The 18,765-nt window shown below is 42.4% G+C and overlaps 1 protein-coding gene across 4 annotated transcripts in view; it reads left to right on the top strand.

Moving 5' to 3' along the window:
* The window catches only part of ERG (v-ets avian erythroblastosis virus E26 oncogene homolog), a 300,545-nt gene that overhangs the window by 255,878 nt on the left and 25,902 nt on the right, over positions 1 to 18,765 (top strand). For all 4 annotated transcript variants that reach the window (XM_011984157.1, XM_011984160.1, XM_011984158.1 and 1 more), the window contains one exon: positions 2,878 to 3,029. In XM_011984157.1, coding sequence (XP_011839547.1) covers positions 2,878 to 3,029 — 152 coding nt within the window. The remainder of the gene's footprint in view (positions 1 to 2,877; positions 3,030 to 18,765) is intronic.

Below are 18,765 nucleotides of genomic sequence, written 5' to 3'. Positions count from 1 at the left end.
TCTACTCAACTGATGGAATTTTCCAGAGGAATAGGAAACTCAGTGTCAAGTGAAGACACTGTGTTTTGATATTAGGATGGGTCTTTTAGAGATAAATGTGTGAAGCCAGGAAAAATAGCATCAAGAGGAAATAATGCATGTGTAGGCAGTGGTGGAAATATTCAGGATCTACTTCATGGGAACTCAAACCATTATTATTTTAAAATTTCCTTCATGTTAGCACAGCTGTGAGGATGCCATCAGGCAGGGCTGTGCATTCCAGGCCTGTGGTAGGGCCTGAGTCCTGCGTGACCCTGACTCTAACCTCCATCCGCAGATGGCAGTCTCGGCTCACCCTCTTCACTGCCAACACCTAAGAACCCTCCATAGGCTTCAGACACATTTGTAAGTGATGCTGAGAACAAACCTATATTTTCAAGTTCCCAGATGCTGAACAGACACTGTCCCTTCCTGTCCACATCCCAGCTGTGACTTTCAGGTGTGGAATGACCCGCTCCATCTCACCCCGCTCAGAAAGTGCTCTCCTACCTCAAGTGGTTTTGACCTCCTTAGACTTGAAGTTCACATCCATGCCAAGCCCAAAGATTTTTGATTCTCCAAGTTCCCTGCAGAACTCCAACTAACAAGATGTGGAGGAGATAAATGAGGGTTCATTGGAGGGGATCCCACAACCAGAAACACTGGGATATAAATCTGAAATCCAGAGAGAGTGAAGGTTCCCAGATTCCAAGGAATTTGAAAAAAATACGTGCATTGGATAGAGCCTGAGAGGCATTTCTGGAAATCCACCTTAGACAACAGACCCTGAATATTAATACTCCTCAGCTACAGTGACCCTGGGTTAGCCATCTATGCGTTAGCCATCTAAGAAGGCACTGACATGTACATTCTGTTTTCTGCTTAAGCTGGATTTTCTTTCCTTCTTTCCTTTCTTCCTTCCTTCCTTCCTTTCCTTCCTCTCTCTCTCTCCCCCCTTTTCTTTCTCTCTCTCCCCGCCGCTCTTTCTTTCCTTTCTTTTCTTTCTCTCTCTCTCTCTCTCTCTCTCTCCCCCCTCTTTCTTTCCTTTCTTTCTCTCTCTGTCTTTCTTTCTTTCGAGTTTCACTCCTGTTGCACAGGCTGAAATGCAATGGCATGATCTCAGCTCACCATGACCTCCACCTCCCATGTTCAAGGGATTCTCCTGCCTCAGCCTCCTGAGTAGCTGGAATTGAAGGCATGCGCCACCATGTCTGGCTAATTTTGTGTTTTTAGTAGAGACGAGGTTTCTCCATGTTGATCAGGCTGGTCTTGAACTCCTGACCTCAGGTGATCCACCCGCCTCGGCCTCCCAAAATGCTGGGATTACAGGCGTGAGCCACCGCTACTGGCCCTAAACTGGATTTTCTTTTTGGCATTTCCCTATCAGATGCGATTTCACCCATGTCCTGTAGCTTTCACATCTCACTGTTTCAAATGGTTTCCTTTTCTTTTTCCAGAAAGGTAGGTTTGACTTTATCCAAATGACAGTGACTGCCTTACTAACAGCAGCCCTGTGACCTGTTGCCCAAGGTCAGTAGTCAGTAGCTGACCCCTCTCTGCATCCACACAGTTCCTTCCAAATCCCTTTCCCAGGGGTCCTCTAGGACTGCTGGAGTCCACTCCCATGAGGCCTCCCCTAGCGTCGTCCCCACCCTTCTCTGCCCTTCCTGTCTGCACCTAAGCCTGGAACACTGTGAGTCTTCAAAGCTCCGTATGTAAAGATTGGCTGCAGGGATTTGACATTCAGCAGCAGGATTTCATTCTGAGGTTTTGAAAAGGAACATCGTTCCAGGATAAACCTCGCTGAGCAGCGAGTGTCCCTGGTGCCGCCTCTCAGCATCTGTCTACTCTGCCTGTTTACTGTCACACCGTGAGAACAAAGAGCAGTTTACTGTTCCCTGCAAGTGTTCCCAGTCAGTCGTCACAGATGGAGTTCTGACATGACAGTTTCTGAAGGAGCTGCCTAAGAAACAGAAGCCAGGTGGCAGTTCCGCCTCCCTTGTGCATGTTCTCTGAGTCTAGCCAGTGTGGGTACTGTCCTAGCCTGTGCAGGCTGCCTTCACAGAGCCCCACAGACGGGCTGGCTGAAGCAACAGGACTCGAGCTTGCATGCTTCTGGAGGTTGGAAGTCTAAAATCAGGCACCAGCCGGGCCAGTCTCTGGTGAGGTCTCTGTCCTTGGGTTGCAGATGGCTTGGCCACCTTCTTGGTCTGCCCTCACATGGCAGAGAGAGAGAGAGAGCTGTGGTCTCTTCCTCTTCTAAGGGCACTAATCCCATCATGGGACTCTACCCTCATGACCTCATCAAACTGAATTACCTCCCAAAGACTCTCTCTCCTAATACCATCACATTGGGAGTTAAGCCTTCAAAATATGCATTTTGGGAGGACAGAAGGCAAGGCACTGTATTTGGCTTTTCTTTTGTTCTTTTTTTTGAGATGGAATCTTGCTCTGTTGCCAGTCTGGAGTGCAGTGACGCGATCTCAGCTCACTGCAACCTCCACCTTCCGGTTTCAAGAGATTCTCCTGCCTCAGCCTCCCAAGTAGCTGGGACTACAGGCACGCCACCACGCCCAGCTAATTTTTGTATTTTTAGTAGAGACGGAGTTTCACCATGTTGGCCAGGATGGTCTCAATCTCTTGACCTCATGATCCGCCCGCCTCGGCATCCGAAAGTGTTGGGATGACAGGCGTGAGTCACGGCACCCCACCTGTATTTGGCTTTTCACAGTTGTCCTTTCTTCCCCAGTCTCTTCCGCCTTGCCCTTCTTTGGTTCTCTCTGTGTGTTGTGAGAAGTCGCTGGAGACGTGCTCTTTGGTTGCTGTTGTAATGGAAGGACATTTCTTCTTCTTCTCCAGGAACTCTCCTGATGAATGCAGCGTGGCCAAAGGCGGGAAGATGGTGGGCAGCCCAGACACCGTCGGGATGAACTATGGCAGCTACATGGAGGAGAAGCACATGCCACCCCCAAACATGACCACGAACGAACGCAGAGTTATCGTGCCAGCAGGTCAGGTGCCCACAGCTTCACTGCTCTCGGCAGATCACAACTTCCCCGAGGCTAGGCTGAGCCTCGGGGAGCTCTTCTCCCCAACCTGTGGCATTCATCACGTCTTCTTTGTCCAGAGCAGGGCTTGTAAATGGGAGCTGGCAGAGGTTTGTGTATGGGGACGTGTTCACGGATCGACAGCAAAGCGAGAAAAATACGTTTGTTTATGTACTTCAGAGTTTAAAAACATGTGAGACAGCAATATGTAGCCCCAGCTATTTATTTTGCCACGTAGAGAAAAATACACACACACACTACATGTGGAGAAAAACAGAGAAAGAGGATGTCCAGGCAAACATGCAGGCTTGCTTGTGCACACACACATATGCACACATCTGTATATATCTATGAAAGGTGACCTTTCTAGGGAGGAATTGCCCCTTCTTGGAGATTATTGTGCCAAATATCCTGTCCTTCATGAGGTGCTATTTATGATAGATGATAGACTTGTTTGTTTTTAAAATTCTCTTATCTGGCAAAATAAACATTTGGGAGTCATATATTGCTGTCTTACATGTTCTTAAATATCTAAAATTCCAGCTATCACTGGCCTGTAATACAGATTCTAATAACCAGAGTAACTCTTTACTATAAACAATTCAAAACCAACCCAAAGGAATAGTTCTCAAACTTGAAAGACATGCCAAGAACTTATTTATTTAGCAAACTAAAGGTAATAGAAAGAATGACTTAAAGCTACTCAGAGGATGCATGCTACATAAAACCAGAAACATAAGAACAATAGCAACAGTCAGCAGTCAGTGAATCTTACCCTACAGGAGGCATTTGGATAAACGCTTTAGAAACATGATCTCAAAAAAGCAATCTTTGCAAATGGGCATCTTTCTCGTGATTTCCCTGATGAGGAAGATGAAGTTCAGAGAGGTCCACCAACTTTTCCAAGGGCATTTGGCTAATAAGAGGCCAAATTAGGACTCAGGCAGGTCTGCCTTACTGCTTTAGTCTCTACCTGTTGGCATTGGATTAAATCTCAGCTGCTTACAGCAGTTTCTGTGGGTTCCCTCCTGTTACTAGTTTCAGCCATCCGGTCACCCTGCAGTCCTGTCTCAGGGATTTGAATGTGGCGTTAGCTCAGGCTGAAACCCTTGGTTCCAGGTAGTTCCGTATCATTTTCCTTCACCAGGTATCCAGGCCAATGTCATGGCCTCAGGGAGGCAGTCCTGAGCACTTCCATCTAGGATTGCTCTCCACTTGCGGCTGCCAGTCTCCTGTTGGCCTGATTTTTCTTGATTTCATTCATTCCCATCTGCCAATATATTGCATGTTTATGTAAAAGTTTTCTTATTGTCCAGCCGCGATGGCTCACATCTGTAATCCCAGCACTTTGGGAGGCCGAGGTGGGCGGATCATGAGGTCAGGAGTTCAAGACCAGCCTGGCCAACATGGCGAAACCCCATCTCTACTAAAACTACGAAAATATTAGCCAGACGTGGTGGCGGTCGCCTGTAATCCCAGCTACTTGGGAGGCTGAGGCAGGAGAATCGCATGAACCAGGGAGGCAGAGGTTGCAGTGAGCCAAGATTGTGCCATTGCACTCCAGTCTGGGCAACAAGAGCAAGACTCCATCTCAAAAAAAAAAAAAAAATTTCTTATTCTCCTCCTCCCTGAATAGAACGTAAGCCCCACAAAGGCCCTATCTCCAGGGCCAGTTGCAATGCCCAGTATGTAAGAGGTGCTCAGTGAATCTTAAGGGAGTGGAGAATGGATGAACGGATGCCTCACCACTGAGCTGCACTGCACAAGTTACTCCTCGTTGCCAAAGTAGCCAAGGGCATGCATGGGTGAAATCTGCACAAACTCAATTCTCCCTTGCTCCTGGGGTCACCTAAATTCTTGTCTGTAAAGTGTGATGGCAAACAGGTTAGATTCCCTCCATGGTGTGATTTTCCCTTTACCTGAGTCCGATCATGCCCAGTGAGCTTCTGTCACCTTCTAGACAGAAGAGTTCGGGAGTGCAGGGTATTTCACAAAACATCTGGCCTGGATTTATATCCTGGGTTTCACCTTAGATTTGTCACCATGTGGCTTTCAGCAAACACGTGAAGCTGGTTCAATGCAGTGGAGTGTGAAAGGGACCATCCTTTGGGGTTGTGCCTGATTTCAAAGCATTTTTTAAGACTTATAGGAGACACTGATGGTAGATTCCATGTGTGCTTTAAGAAAGGTAGAAAACTGTCCTTAGTATTTACTGAAAGGCAGTTGACAGGTCCAGAGGCCATGCATTTGGTTTGATCGTCACAATGCAGCTGTATGCCTGAGGACTGCCTCACTTGCTGCTGTGCCTCGGAACAGGGGGCTGTTCCTGTTGGATGGGAAAAATAGAAACACAAATGTCCCAGGTGCTCATTCCAGATGTGTGGCACATAAGAAAAGCTCGAGGGCTGGGATGTGCCTGGGGGAGAGGCGAGAGGGCAGGGGCGTGTTGTCCAGACACTGGCTGGGCATGAACAAAGTGAGGTAGACACCTAAAGGAGGCCCCCTAACCCATCTTACCCTTTGCCCTCCTCTTTAAGAATATAATTTCTTCAAAGGAGACAAAGTGTTTAGATGTCAAAGATGAGAGGATCCATCTGAGGGGGCCTGCACTGAAGATTCTTTGTTCAATTGCTCATTGAATCACAGACGTAACAGGTAATGCATGGTACCATATTTTAACTGGTGAGGCTGTATTTCCATGAGGCCATCAATAGGATTTGATATCATAAATATTCTTTTCAGTAGGACCAGACTTGAGTCTTTCTACACTAAGGAAAGTATTTAGAAAATAAGAGAGATATTTGTGTGGGGAAGAGAACAGAGAATCAACTGAAGTCAGAGCACTCAGGACTTTTTTATACATAGTAGGTGCTCATCAAATGTTAGCTGGATGGATGCAAGGATAGCTCTGCAAACTGGCTTATATTAAGCTTTGATGTAAAGGCTGTTTCCCTTCTTCTGAGCGAAGTACTCTTCTCTTCAGCTCTTTCTTCCTTCAGTTGCTTCATGCCAGTGTAGGCAGTTATTCTGTTAATAGTGTTTGTAAGAGAGCTAGTTGTGGCTGATTTTGCAAGTTGTGAGTCTTTCAGTTATTGGTCAAGCTTCATGTATGTGTGCTCATACACAGAGATGAACACACACGCGCGCACACACACACATACACGGAGCTTCATTGCACAATCTGGACAATTTTCCAATGTGGCCGTGAGGTTGCAGGACCTCAGGCAGCTGTATCAGCTGCTGCATCCATCTCCATGGTATCCAGCCACCTCACTAACGCAGAGTTGGGGCACAGAGTGCCCCAGGTACGCAAAAATAATTATCCAGACCTGGTTCTGAGTGGTTCACATAGTCCTTACTACTTAGAGACATTGCTTGGCGCTAATGCAAACCATGTGGATAGCTGAATGAAAAAACAAATTAAACCATTAGTTATTCCTAAACATTTGTACCATCGTCAATACATGCCAGTGTTTACACACTAGAAATAACAGTGGTCCTAATAAACACTGATGAGAAAATTTGTACTGTGTGGAGACTGAGAGATAAAGCCACAGAGGAGCTGGGAGGCTTTGTCCGTGTTCAAATTGGGTTCTGGTACCTGGAATCCAGTTTTGAGAAGTGTTTCCCTCATCCCTGCTTTTGAGACTCATGATCTTGAGTTATTAAAGAAGCCCATAAAAAAGTGTCAAAAAAAGCCCATACGAAAGTGTCAACTAGAAAATGTCCCTAATGAATAAATGTAGATTGTCATTTGATATATTTACACTGCCTCCTATTTCAGAACAGATTTAAGAAAGCTCACGTAGATACATATGAAAGAGCACGGTAGAATCCACTTTTTAAAAATAAAGGAATGTGGAGTATGAACTAAAATAAGAGGAGTGAGGTTTACATGCATGCATGTGTGTGTGTGTGTATTTTTAGTTGCAATTTTAAAATATTGCAGAATTGCAAAAGGTAGGTGTTGTTGGCTTCGAGGGATCATCAGGCAGTGTGAAAGGGGTAATTCAGCGTCCACAGGATAAAAAGAAAGCAAATGTGAAAAGATGGTCCAGCTATTAATTCCGAGTCTGGAGGAAGATGTGTTCCTCTGTTTGTCCTAAGGAAGATAGGGGGAGTCACGAGCAAAGCGATCAACCAGTGGCGTCACCAGGCATTCTGGGCAGCCCTGGTTTGTGCCTGTTGTTCTGGCAAGACTGTTGATTGTGCCTTCCCGAAGGGTACTGATTAGGCCGTGATTCACGTCTCTGGTTTTTATCTATGTATTTGGTGCACGTATCTATAAATCTAGGTGGATCTCTCATAGGGCCGGGCAGTTTCTTGCGTTGTTGTAGATTCAAGTGTCATTCAGTGAAACCAGTTGTGATAAGAGCGGTCTGATAAGTGTGACATCCCCCATGCTGGTTACTTGGCTCTTTTATGGCCCAGCGTAATTTGGAGGTTGACTAGAAAATGTTTTTCTTTTTCTTCTTTTCTTTTCTTTTTTTTTTTTTTTTTTTTTGTTTCTGAGACAAAGTCTCACTCTTGTCCCCCAGACTGGAGTGCAATGGCACAATCTCAGCTCACTGCAACCTCCGCCTCCCAGGTTCAAGTGATTCTCCTGCCTCAGCCTCCTGAGTAGCTGGGATTACAGGCGCCCGCCACCACGCCAGGCTAATTTTTGTATTTTTAGTAGGGATGGGGTTTTACCATGTTTGCCAGGCTGGTCTCAAACTCCTGACCTCAGGTGATCTGCCCACCTCGGCCTCCCAAAGTGCTGGGATTACAGACATGAGCCACTGCGCCCAGCCTAGAAAGTGTTTTTCAAAGTATGATCAGAACCACTTGCATCAAGATTACCTGGAAAATTTATGATTAAAAATACACATTTCCTGCCAGTCATAGTGGCTTACACCTGTAATCCCAGCACTTTGGGAGACCAAGGAGTTCGACACCAGCCTGGACAACATAGTTAGACCCCATCTCTACAAAAAATTTCAACATTAGCCAGGTGTAGTGGTGGGTTCCTGTAGTCCCAGCTACTTGGGAGGCTGCGGCAGGAGGATTCTTTGAGCCCAGAAGTTTGAGGCTGCAGTGAACCATGATTACACCACTTCACTCCCACCAAGAAGCCAGAGTGAGACCCTTTCCCAGACACACACACGTGCGCAGACACATGCACGAACACACACGCACGAACACACACGCACGCGCACACGCACACATGCACACACACATGCACACGCATGCACACACTTCCAAATGTTCCAAACCTGGGTGTGGGGTTGGAAATTTTACATTATTGACATGCTTATTGTATCTGCAATTTTCATGTATAATAAGGTTGAAAAGTTCTAATCTAGATAAGACAGAAGATATAAATTTTACTTTAATAGGCTTGAATTATTTTTAACAAAGATATAGTTTATCACTTTTAGAAGAGGTGAGTAGGCAAAAAGGAAGGATAGAAATGACTAACAGTATCATATTAACATTCCAAAAACAATTTAAATGAAGAATCACTCCTTGTGGTAGTTACTGTTACTCTTTAGGTGTTGGCCGTGAACATGGAGATGTGCTAACCAAGTGGCTAACAAAGAGGAAGGCACAGTCTCCATTAACTTTTCTTAAAAGTTGCAAAATGCTGACCAAAATGCAATAGGCCTCTGGCTTTAGCAGCTTATAGCATTTTGAAAGATTTCTCTTTTTCTGTTATTTATTTATTTATTTATTTATTTATTTATTTATTTATTTAGAGATGGAGTCTCGCTCTGTTGCCCAGGCTGGAGTGCAGTGGCATGGTCTCGGCTCACTGCAACCTCTGCCTCCTGGGTTCAAGCGATTCTCCTGCCTCAGCCTGCCGAGTAGCTGGGATCTCAGGTCAGCTAATTTTTGTAGTTTTAGTAGAGACAAGGTTGCACCATGTTGGCAAGGCTGGTCTCAAACTCCTGACCTCAGGTGATCCACCTGCCTCAGCCTCCCAAAGTGCTGGGATTACAGGCGTGAGCCACCATGCCTGGTCTCTTTTTCTGTTTTAATTCCCTAAAATAGGTGCTAAAGTGTTGAGCTTTTCAAATGCCCCTGCTTCTATTTTTTTAAATAACTCACTTTCAGCATAGATCCTTGCAATAATCAGCAATCTTGGAGATAAAGAGTAGCCACATTCATCTCTTCACTGTATCTCTTCACTTTCTTCATTATTTATTAATTCATTAAACTCTTACTGTGTTCCATTCACTATGAATAAAAGCTCTAATGAGATTTAAAATCACCTTTTCTTGCCTACCAAACACGTGTGGCTGAAGCTACATGATTTGTGTCTGACTCAGACCCCCATGCTAGGACCCTTCTATTCCATTAGAAAGCATTCATTGAGTTCCCATTACTCTTAATCACCGAGGAGATGACCGAAGGCCGTCAGAAGTAGCTAAGACCCACCCATGTGGGGTAAGTAGTTTTTGATGGACAGAAGAGTGTGTGATTGAGAGCCCAAACTCAGACCAGTGTTTCAGAACATGTGAGGAATGAAGATTGGTATAACAGGACGAATCAAGAAAAGCTTCATTTATACACATGATGATGTGATTCCGAAAGCCCTTTGCAGCCTCTGCCGTTTTCCTCTGCCACATCCCCAACTCACACGCTGCATTTTCACCACCTGGTGTTCTTGTCCCGGCGGTTCCCTCTCTGGAATGCTCTTCCTCTTTCTTCCAGACAGCTTCGAAATCTGCCCTGTCAAGGGAGCCGTGCTTGATCCTCTGGCAAATTAATCACTCCTCTTATGACATCTTACCAATTCTTTTGTTACCACACTTCATTTTGTTTCATGTTGTATTCTCAAATGCACGTATATACTTACTTAAATATGGATATTCTGCAAAAGATTTGAGATGCCTTGTGAACTAAACTACTGATGGACTTGTGCCCAAACAACTTATCAAGTAGAAAGTAGGAATCAGTGCTGAGGCAGTTAAAAATACAAATGAGAAACCAAGAGCATGTGATGGAAAAATGCAGCCATTTTGACCACAAGCTTGCCTAAGATGCTATACTTAAGTTTCCAGTATGACTTTGAGCTTCCTAGCAGCCAAAATAAAAAGAGTTATTGTGGAAATAATTTTTCCTTTCAGAAAAGAAGTTTCACATGAAAGGTAATGTTTATATCAGTGCAGAATCCTAAAAGAAGGACCCCTTGGGGTCACTGGGGCCATGGACACCTGACCATCGACCATCTTCCTGCCACAGTTGCAGCACTGCATTTCAACAGCCTATTTCTTGTGACATCTATGAGCGCTGAGTTACATTAGAGAATAGCTCAGCAGAGGTAGAGGACAGCCGCCCAGCATGAGTCTTCGGCAGTCTGGTTTCATGTAAAGCAGGGATCTTGAGTTCTCAGAGTGGTAGAGGGCTGCATAGTTTTCACATGATCCTCTTTAAATATTGACATTCCCAAGCTGGGCTTTGAAAGCCAGTGACTAACAAGTAATAGCACATACCCTCCGACCAAGCCCTGATGGCTGATATATTATGTTTTCGATCCTCTTTGCGTGAATTATTAATAAGCCTGTCTGTTCTATTAGATCGTAAGTTGAGCGAGGTGGTGATCATGCCTTTCGTGTTCTCAGGCACCAGACAACACAGCCAGCACTTGGATTCTGTGTGGAGGAGAGTAAATGTGATTTATTGAGTTAACGGTAATCTAGATCTAACTAGCGGGAATCGCAGACTCGCAGGGGTTGCAGGATTCTTGGTGCTCTAAGTTCAGTCTTCCTTTAAACATGAGAAAATCAAGACTGAGAGAGGTGAAATGGCTGTCCCAGGGACACTTGCACAACTGGGTGAGACCAGAGCCTAATCTCAGGCCTAATAAGAACCTGTTGGTGAAATGACTTCTGTCTTCATCTTTCTTTGTTACATCCCTGAACACACCCGAGGATCTCTTCCACTCTGTCGATATGATGGGACATGCTTCTTTAATCTTCTGTTTAAATTCCTGCTATGCTCGAACAACTAAATAACAAAACCCACTAAAATAGAAATGCTAACATCAAAGTTTATTATATGTATTTTAAAGTTATCAGCTGAATCGTGGTTGAGGAAACCACCATTGGGTTAAATGTGAGGCTGAAATCAAATCATTTTTTTAAAAAGCAATGGCAGCTACTATCTATTGCTATGCACTCTTGTCAGGCACTTGGACATGCACTTTGTAGAAAAGGTATTATCTCATTTAAATCATGCGACCACCCTATGATGTAGGTACTCATTATCATTCTCACTTTACAGTAAAGAAATTAGAACTAGGAACGCGAAGAGAGTTGCCAAAGATGTCACAACCAATCATTTGAAGAGCCAGGATTCGAACCCAGTTCTTTCTAGTTCCAGAGTCTAGGTTCTTCTTCCTAAGCTGTGCTGACAAAAATACCCAGGGGAGAACACAGGAATGAGATGAGAGAATATGTTTGTTAAATTGTTGTAGACATTCTGCAACAGCCTTTTCAAATAAGACTTAAGTAAATAAAGGAGGTGGAGAGGGAATTTTGCAAAATAATCTACTGTGTTGCCTAGGGCTGATTTTTACATTTCTACAGTGCTAATGGTGTTATCTGTTTTTCTTGAAAGTCAAAGAGAAGAATGGAATTGAAGACAGCTTAGATTTAGCATGAGCAGCTGGGTAGGTGTTAATGAATATACAAAAAACATGTTTAAAATAGGTGATTTCAGTTTGGTTCATCCTGTGTTTAAGATGCTTCTGGGACACCTGCCAGGCAGTGTGGTGGGCCTAGAGCTCAGGATGGAAAGTCCTTTATCGGGAGTCACAGCATTTGAGTTCTAAACTCTGCCATGTACTAACTGTGGGATCTAGGAAGTTACTTAATCTTGCTGTTTCTCAGGTTTTTCATCAACAAAATATGGATGATAATAATTCCTACTTCATGTGGTGCTGTATGGATTAAATATAACGATATGTGTGACATGCTTAAATAGTACCTGGGATAAAAAGTGCAGCTCTTCTGTTTATATTTGGGTCTGGCATCTGTGAGAGCGCCCTGGGGACTCAAGATACAGACTGGCAGACACAGCTGCCTGTTACAGATTAAATTGTGCCTGCCTCACAAGATATACTGAAGTCCTAACCCCCAGTTCCTTAGAATGTGACCTTATTTAGAAATAGAGGTTTTGCAGATTTAATCAAGTTAAGATGAGGTCATTAGGGTGAGCCTAATAAAATGATTGGTGTCCTTACACAAAGGAGAAATTAGGATATAGACACACAAAGAGGGAAGATGATGTGGAAACACAGAGGGAGAACTCCATGTGAAGACAGGCAGAGGTTGAACTGATACCATTGCAAGCAATGGAACATTTAATTGCTGTACAGCACCAGAAGCTAGAAGAAGCAAGGACAGATTTTATCCACAGTCTCGGACAGAGCAGGGCCTTGCTGATACCTTGATTTCAGACTTTGATCTTCTAGAACTATGACACGATGAATTTCTGTTGTTTCTAAGCCACCCATTTTGTGGTACTTGATTATAGCAGCCCTAGGAAAATAATACAGCATGCATGTTGTAGTTCAAACATGAGAGCAAATAAGAATGTCCAAAGATATCTATGGAGAGAGGTGAGGGGTGGACCAAGGATGAAACTCTGGGGATAGCAACATTTAAAGAGAAGACAAAGAAAACCCAGGCAGGGAGAAACCTTTAAGTGGATCAAGCCATTCCATTTATAAAACATGATGAGTATACGCAATGTTGTAATGGAATAACTAACGGGAGGCAACAACAATAAAAGAAAACAAAGAACAATAAAGATCATTATCCAAAAACAAGATGATTAGTTGAGAATGGTTTCATCCAGAGGAATAATTCAGTGTGTCAGAATGACAAAGCTATGTTTAGAGCCTCACAAAAATAATTTAGTCGTGTATTTTAAAATAAGATACACAGAACTGTAGATTCTCAAAACAAGTTGAGGACAGGCACTCTTACCATTTTTGAATCTTTCATAGAGGATTATACAATCTGTATCAGTAATTTTTGATAACTGATTAGTGAATAAATGAATGAAGTAAAGCATAACATGAGTTAGGATGATGGCTGCATTAAAAATGAAAACTATTCAAAGTAAATAGGTAAAAAGTATGCAGAGAGGGCTCTTGGTTCTAGTAAAATAGAGAGGTTACTATAAAAGGACCTGAAAAACATTCCTTTTGCAAAACACCTGGAATTGCTGCATAGAGTTTAATATCCTTTTAAATGCACAGCTGAGCTGGGAAGAAAGTCAGTGAACTCCTTAGGGACTAAAATAAGGAAAAAAGTGAGAATAGAGCAGAGCAGCACATTCTTATGTTGACACCTGGTTGTCCTATGTTGTTATAATGCAGCGATTTGGGTTTTAAAGGTCAACTAGGGGCAAGGAATGAAATCTTGGGCTTGCACAAAGCAGAGAATCAGAACTGAGCCTGTCATTACCCGAGTCCCCACCCCATATACACACCAGTGTGTGCCAGGAACTCTCAGGCTGAGAAATTAATACAGAAAAATGGTCATGGGCTAGTGATCATCTGGGAAACCTGGCAGAAGTAAATACGAAATCTTCATGGAGAGACACATCTTCAACCTATGCTGTACAGATTCCTGCAGTTAGAGACCTGCTAAAGATGACTCTGCCACCCGCGAGTTACAAAAAAACAGCTGAAGAAAGAATCTCTCCCGACCAAGATTTAACAGAAACAGTGAACATGATTAAACCCTCAAGAAGGTTAAATAATTAAAGTATTGGATAAAGAGTATAAAATAAATAGATTTTTTAAATATTAAGGAAGAACATAAAAGAAGGAGTCAAAAAGAGAGTTTGTTGCTAATTGAACCTCACTTCAGAAAATAACAAAAGATTTAATTTTAAGGATGGATCCTAGAAGAAGGGAGTGAGATACAGGAAGGAAATCAGAGCAATGAAATTGATTAAGGTGAGGGTAGATCTAGAAAGAAATGGCTGTAAAATGACAACCACAGCCTCCTAAGTAGGGAGTAGAAAATTCAGTGGGGTAAAAATATGAGTGAACATTGTCATGTAAAATCAGAGATGGATGATTCAGGTATAAGCTTTCTAAATTACTTGCATTATTTAGGAAAAGTATAAATTCGATGATTAAACTTAGATTTTGTTTGAAGATTAACAAGAGAACTAGAATGTCAAAGAGCCAAACCAATACAAACAAAGAAAACTGGTGAATGAATGAAGTAGATCAATCTGATTAGACATTTGCAAAGGAGAAATAAAGAATGGACAAAGAAAGTTTAACCTACAACACAAAGTAAGATGGTAAAAATCAGGTAGATCAGTAATAATAAGTGTAGATATACCAAATGTGCCATTAAAGACAGAGAGTGTTAGACTAGACTAAAAAATATTCCACAATCAGTTATGGGTTGTTTGCAAGAACATCTTGCACAAACAAAGATTGAGAGCTGACAGAATAAGATATGCTAGTCAAAATCAAATTTTAAAAAAGCTGACAAAAATAGAAATAGAAAGCAGACAAAATATACTTTCAGGCAGAAAGCATGACTGGATATAATTGAGGGTCATTACCTAATGAAAAAAGGTTAAATTCATGAAAAATATATAATAATGATAAACTTATATGTACCTAATAACATAGCCTTGAAATATGTAATGAACTGCAAAAAGGAATAGTCAAATCCACTTAGTGAGAGATTTTAATTTGCGTTTCTCAGTAATTGATAGATCAGTGACATTAAAATTAAATATACATTACCAAGGGTTTTTTTCTAGAACTCTGTACTGCCAAATTAGAGAATATGCATTTCTTAAGCAATCAAGGAACATTTGTAAAAATTGACCATGCCCTAGGCCGCCAAAAGAGTAACAAACCGGAACTTTTTAAAGTTATTTTCAGCTGGGCATGGCGGCTCACGCCTGTAATCCCAGCACTTTGGGAGGCCGAGATGGGTGGATCACCTGAGGTCAGGAGTTTGAGACCAGCCTGGACAACATGGTGAAACCCTATCTCTATTAAAAATACAAAAATTAGCCGGGGATGGTGGTGGGTGCCTGTAATTCCAGCTACTCGGGAGGCTGAGGCAGGAGAATCACTTGAACCTGGGAGGCAGAGGTTGCAGTGAGCCCAGATCATGCCACTATACTCTAGCCTGGGTGACAGAGCGAGACTCCATCTCAAAAAAATAAAATAAAATAAAAAGTTAATTTCATATAGACTGTATTCACTGGCCAATGTGCAATAAAATTAGAAATCAACACCAGAACAATAAATGAACTCTATATGTAAGTTAGAAATTTAAATTTAAGAGGTTCAGAAACAGCCTTGAGGTAGGCTCTTTATTTGAGATCAAATTTCCATTTGTGATGGAATGAATCATTGCTCAAATTTAAGCCAGTTCTCTCTATTGGGCCTGCTTTGTAAATGTAACTTCTGTCCTCCTGAGGATGCAAGATGTTAAATCTTATTTTTGCAGGCTTATGAGTGTCTTGGACAGCAGATTGGCTGACTTGCCCAGGGCCTGGATTTAAAAACAAACACCTCACTAGGCTTGTGATATGGCTTAGAGGTACATTTTAGTTTTTATGTTTTGATGTTTTTTCATAACCAAGAATAATTTTTTTCTTATGGGAAGCCAATATTTTTCATTGATATTATTTAAGAAAAATAACATTCAGGACTTTCATTATCGCCAGTTTGGCTTTTATTTAATCTTACTTTTATTCATTTCTCTAGAGGGGCCTCTGAAATAGGATGTTTGCCTGTGTGAGGCATTTTGTTTCACAAAGGCACAGTATGTCTTTGGCAATGCAGTACCCCTTTGCCAGATTTAAATATCTACTCAATATTTTCCTGGCAACAGTGGAACTCTACTAGGTCAGAGTCCTGTTTCATGGAAATATTTTTTAAAAATGTCAGCCTTCCTCCCTGCCTCCCACTGCTTATACCCCCACTCCCATTCCACATACAGAGCACATTAACAGTACAACTCTGAAACTCTGTGTGTAATGGTTTACTTTTATTTATGTTTTAAATTCCAATTTACTGAAGTAGATTTCATAATAACCATGTAACTTAAGATACAAGTAAGAGGCTTCAGAGAGTAATGGCTTCTCCTGTTTAGCCTGTGCCATGATAGTTTACCATTTTGGTGTCCATGAAATGTAGAATGAAGACACAGATGTTTTCAAAACAATTGGAATGGAAGGCTGAAAATGAACAGCTTATCTTCAATGGCTTGTGATTCATCTGACAGAAGCGCCTCCAAAAGTTTCTTAAAATAAAATGATAAATTGGACTTTTGTGTCTTAAGGAAGAGGCTGCCTCTGCGATAATAGATTTTGTTCTTATTCCATTTTAGCAGAGTTTGCAATGCAAAATCAAGTGTGTGGATGCATTCTTTTTTTGCAATATGTTGTTGTTGGCAAAGTGCTTTCACATCCATTATCTCATTTACTTTTCTATTCCCTTAACATTTCATTTAATTACCCACAGAAAAATATAAAACAAATTCCAGAGAGGTTGACGTTTACATCTAGTAAATGGTTGAATAAGAATCCAAATGTGGGTATTTGGATTCCCAATAATGTCTTTTATTTTCATCACCAAGTTTTCTGTGATTGATGTTAAGATTTTTAAAAATTTCTCAGAAATTTTCAATTACTCTGAAATCTCTAGAAATGAAAATCCAAACTTGTTAGCAAGATACTCAAGGGCCTTATTGATCTGAGCCCAGCTTTCATCCCCATCCTCATATGCTGCTGTGCTCTCTCTGAAATCCTCCACTGCAGCCACACCAAATTTCTCTGTTTTTCTTATACATGTCGGATGTTTCATGCCCATGTAGAATAAGGCTGGGCTAAGTCATTCCCCTAAACAAAAGAGCTTCTCTCTACTTCTATCAAAATCCTCATTGTTAATCCAAGCTCACTCTCCTGGTAAGCCTTTCTCGTTTTTCCTGGTTGGTGCTACCTCTCTGCACTTCCACTTCCTGCTTGGATCATGGATTCTTTTTTTTTTTTTTTTTTTTTGTTGGGGGGCGGACAGGGTTTTGCTTTTCTTGCCCAGGCTGCTGGAGTGCAATGGCAGGCACAATCTCGGCTCATTGCAACCTCTGCCTCCCGGATTCAAGCAGTTCTCCAGCCTCAGCTTCCTGAGTAGCTGGGATTACAGGCATGCACCACCACGCCTGGCTAATTTTGTATTTTTAGAAGAGATGGGATTTCTCCATGTTGGTCAGGCTGTTCTCAAACTCCTGACCTCAGGTGATCCACCCACCTGGGCCTCCCAAAGTGCTGGGATTACAGGTGTGAGCCACCACACCCGGTCTGATCATGGAGTCTTAGTTCTGCTTTGTGGTTGTGGTCATAGCTGCCTCTCTCAGTGGATCCTTAGTGTCTCTCTTGGTCTTGGACACATAGTACTGGTGCATAGGGCTGTAGGCACAATACTTAATAACTTTTACTTGAATGAAATCTATCTTAGTTCTTATCCTATTTGAGTCATTTCTCAGCTCCTGAAATTTTTCACATTGTTTTATAGAAGAGAAAAATGAGGTCCAGTTGTAAAATTAAATGACAGGTTCCAAACACTGCTACCTGGAGGCAAGAGGTGTTCCTACCCAGGACAGAAGGTCACACCTAAACGTAGGCAAAGGTGACGCCTTGACTGGGGCTTATGCTGTAGTCCCCTCCCCTTCCTCCTACACATGTGTGGTTGGGGTCAAGAAAGAAGGAAGACAGGCCTGCTGAATCTCATAGGAACTCGTTAGCCCCTTTCTTTGATTCCTGGCGTGACAGAAGCCATAAAGCTTTGCTGAGATACCATGGACTGTGGAGGAGACTAGAGAGACTACTGGGGCTCTCCATGGAGTTAAAAGGTTAGGGCCAAAACATGACAGCCTGGACCCAGCGCACTGACCTGAACTCTAAAAACCATCATCTATAGCTGCAGCATCATTGCCTGGCCAAAGGAGTGGAGGTGGAGTTCAGTGTGGGCAGAGACTGGGTCTTCAGTCTTGTAATCACTTCGCTGCCCAGAGATTTGTTAAGTGTTTCCTCTGTGACAGCATCTAGGACATACGCCCAAAGGAGGTGGTGAGTGTAGGTGAGGGCACAAGAAGGTGCTAGTCCTTCATGCTGTGGGTGGCATGTGACGCAGGCATGGAGGCATTGGCTCAGGAAATGTAGGGTGGAGGGGGAATGGTTGGGAATGACACCCATGAAGACATTGGGACCCATGGAACAAAGGACTGTGTGCTTTATGCTGGGGAATCTGGGCTTTTCTCCTGCAAACTGTCCTCTATTGCAACACCTCCAGAGTGGGTCCAGGACAGTGGTGCGAGTGCACAGGAGAAAAGGAATGCCCTCGTTCCTTCTACCAAGTGGCCATGTTTTGTTTTTACCATTGTTTGCTTAGAAATTTATAGGGCCGAGGTGTGGAGATCAAATGCTAAAAGGATATGGGAGTGTTCTGACTTCATGTAATTTGCTCTTTGGACGAAGCAATGTATATTAACAAAATACAAAAGAAACAAACTATACTCTTGAAAGAAATTTTATAAAAATACTTTCACATATATAATATATAGGTAGTATATATAGTATATATGTAAGTATATATTTTATATATATTATATATTTTATGATTTTATAAAAATATTTTTGTAAAGTATTTTATTAGTTTTTT

This window comes from Mandrillus leucophaeus, unplaced genomic scaffold (genome assembly GCF_000951045.1).
Source record: "Mandrillus leucophaeus isolate KB7577 unplaced genomic scaffold, Mleu.le_1.0 Scaffold262, whole genome shotgun sequence".
NCBI classification, from domain to species: Eukaryota; Metazoa; Chordata; class Mammalia; order Primates; family Cercopithecidae; genus Mandrillus; species Mandrillus leucophaeus.
The sequence above is the reverse complement of the archived record's forward strand: the minus strand, read 5'-3'. Positions and strand labels throughout refer to the sequence as shown.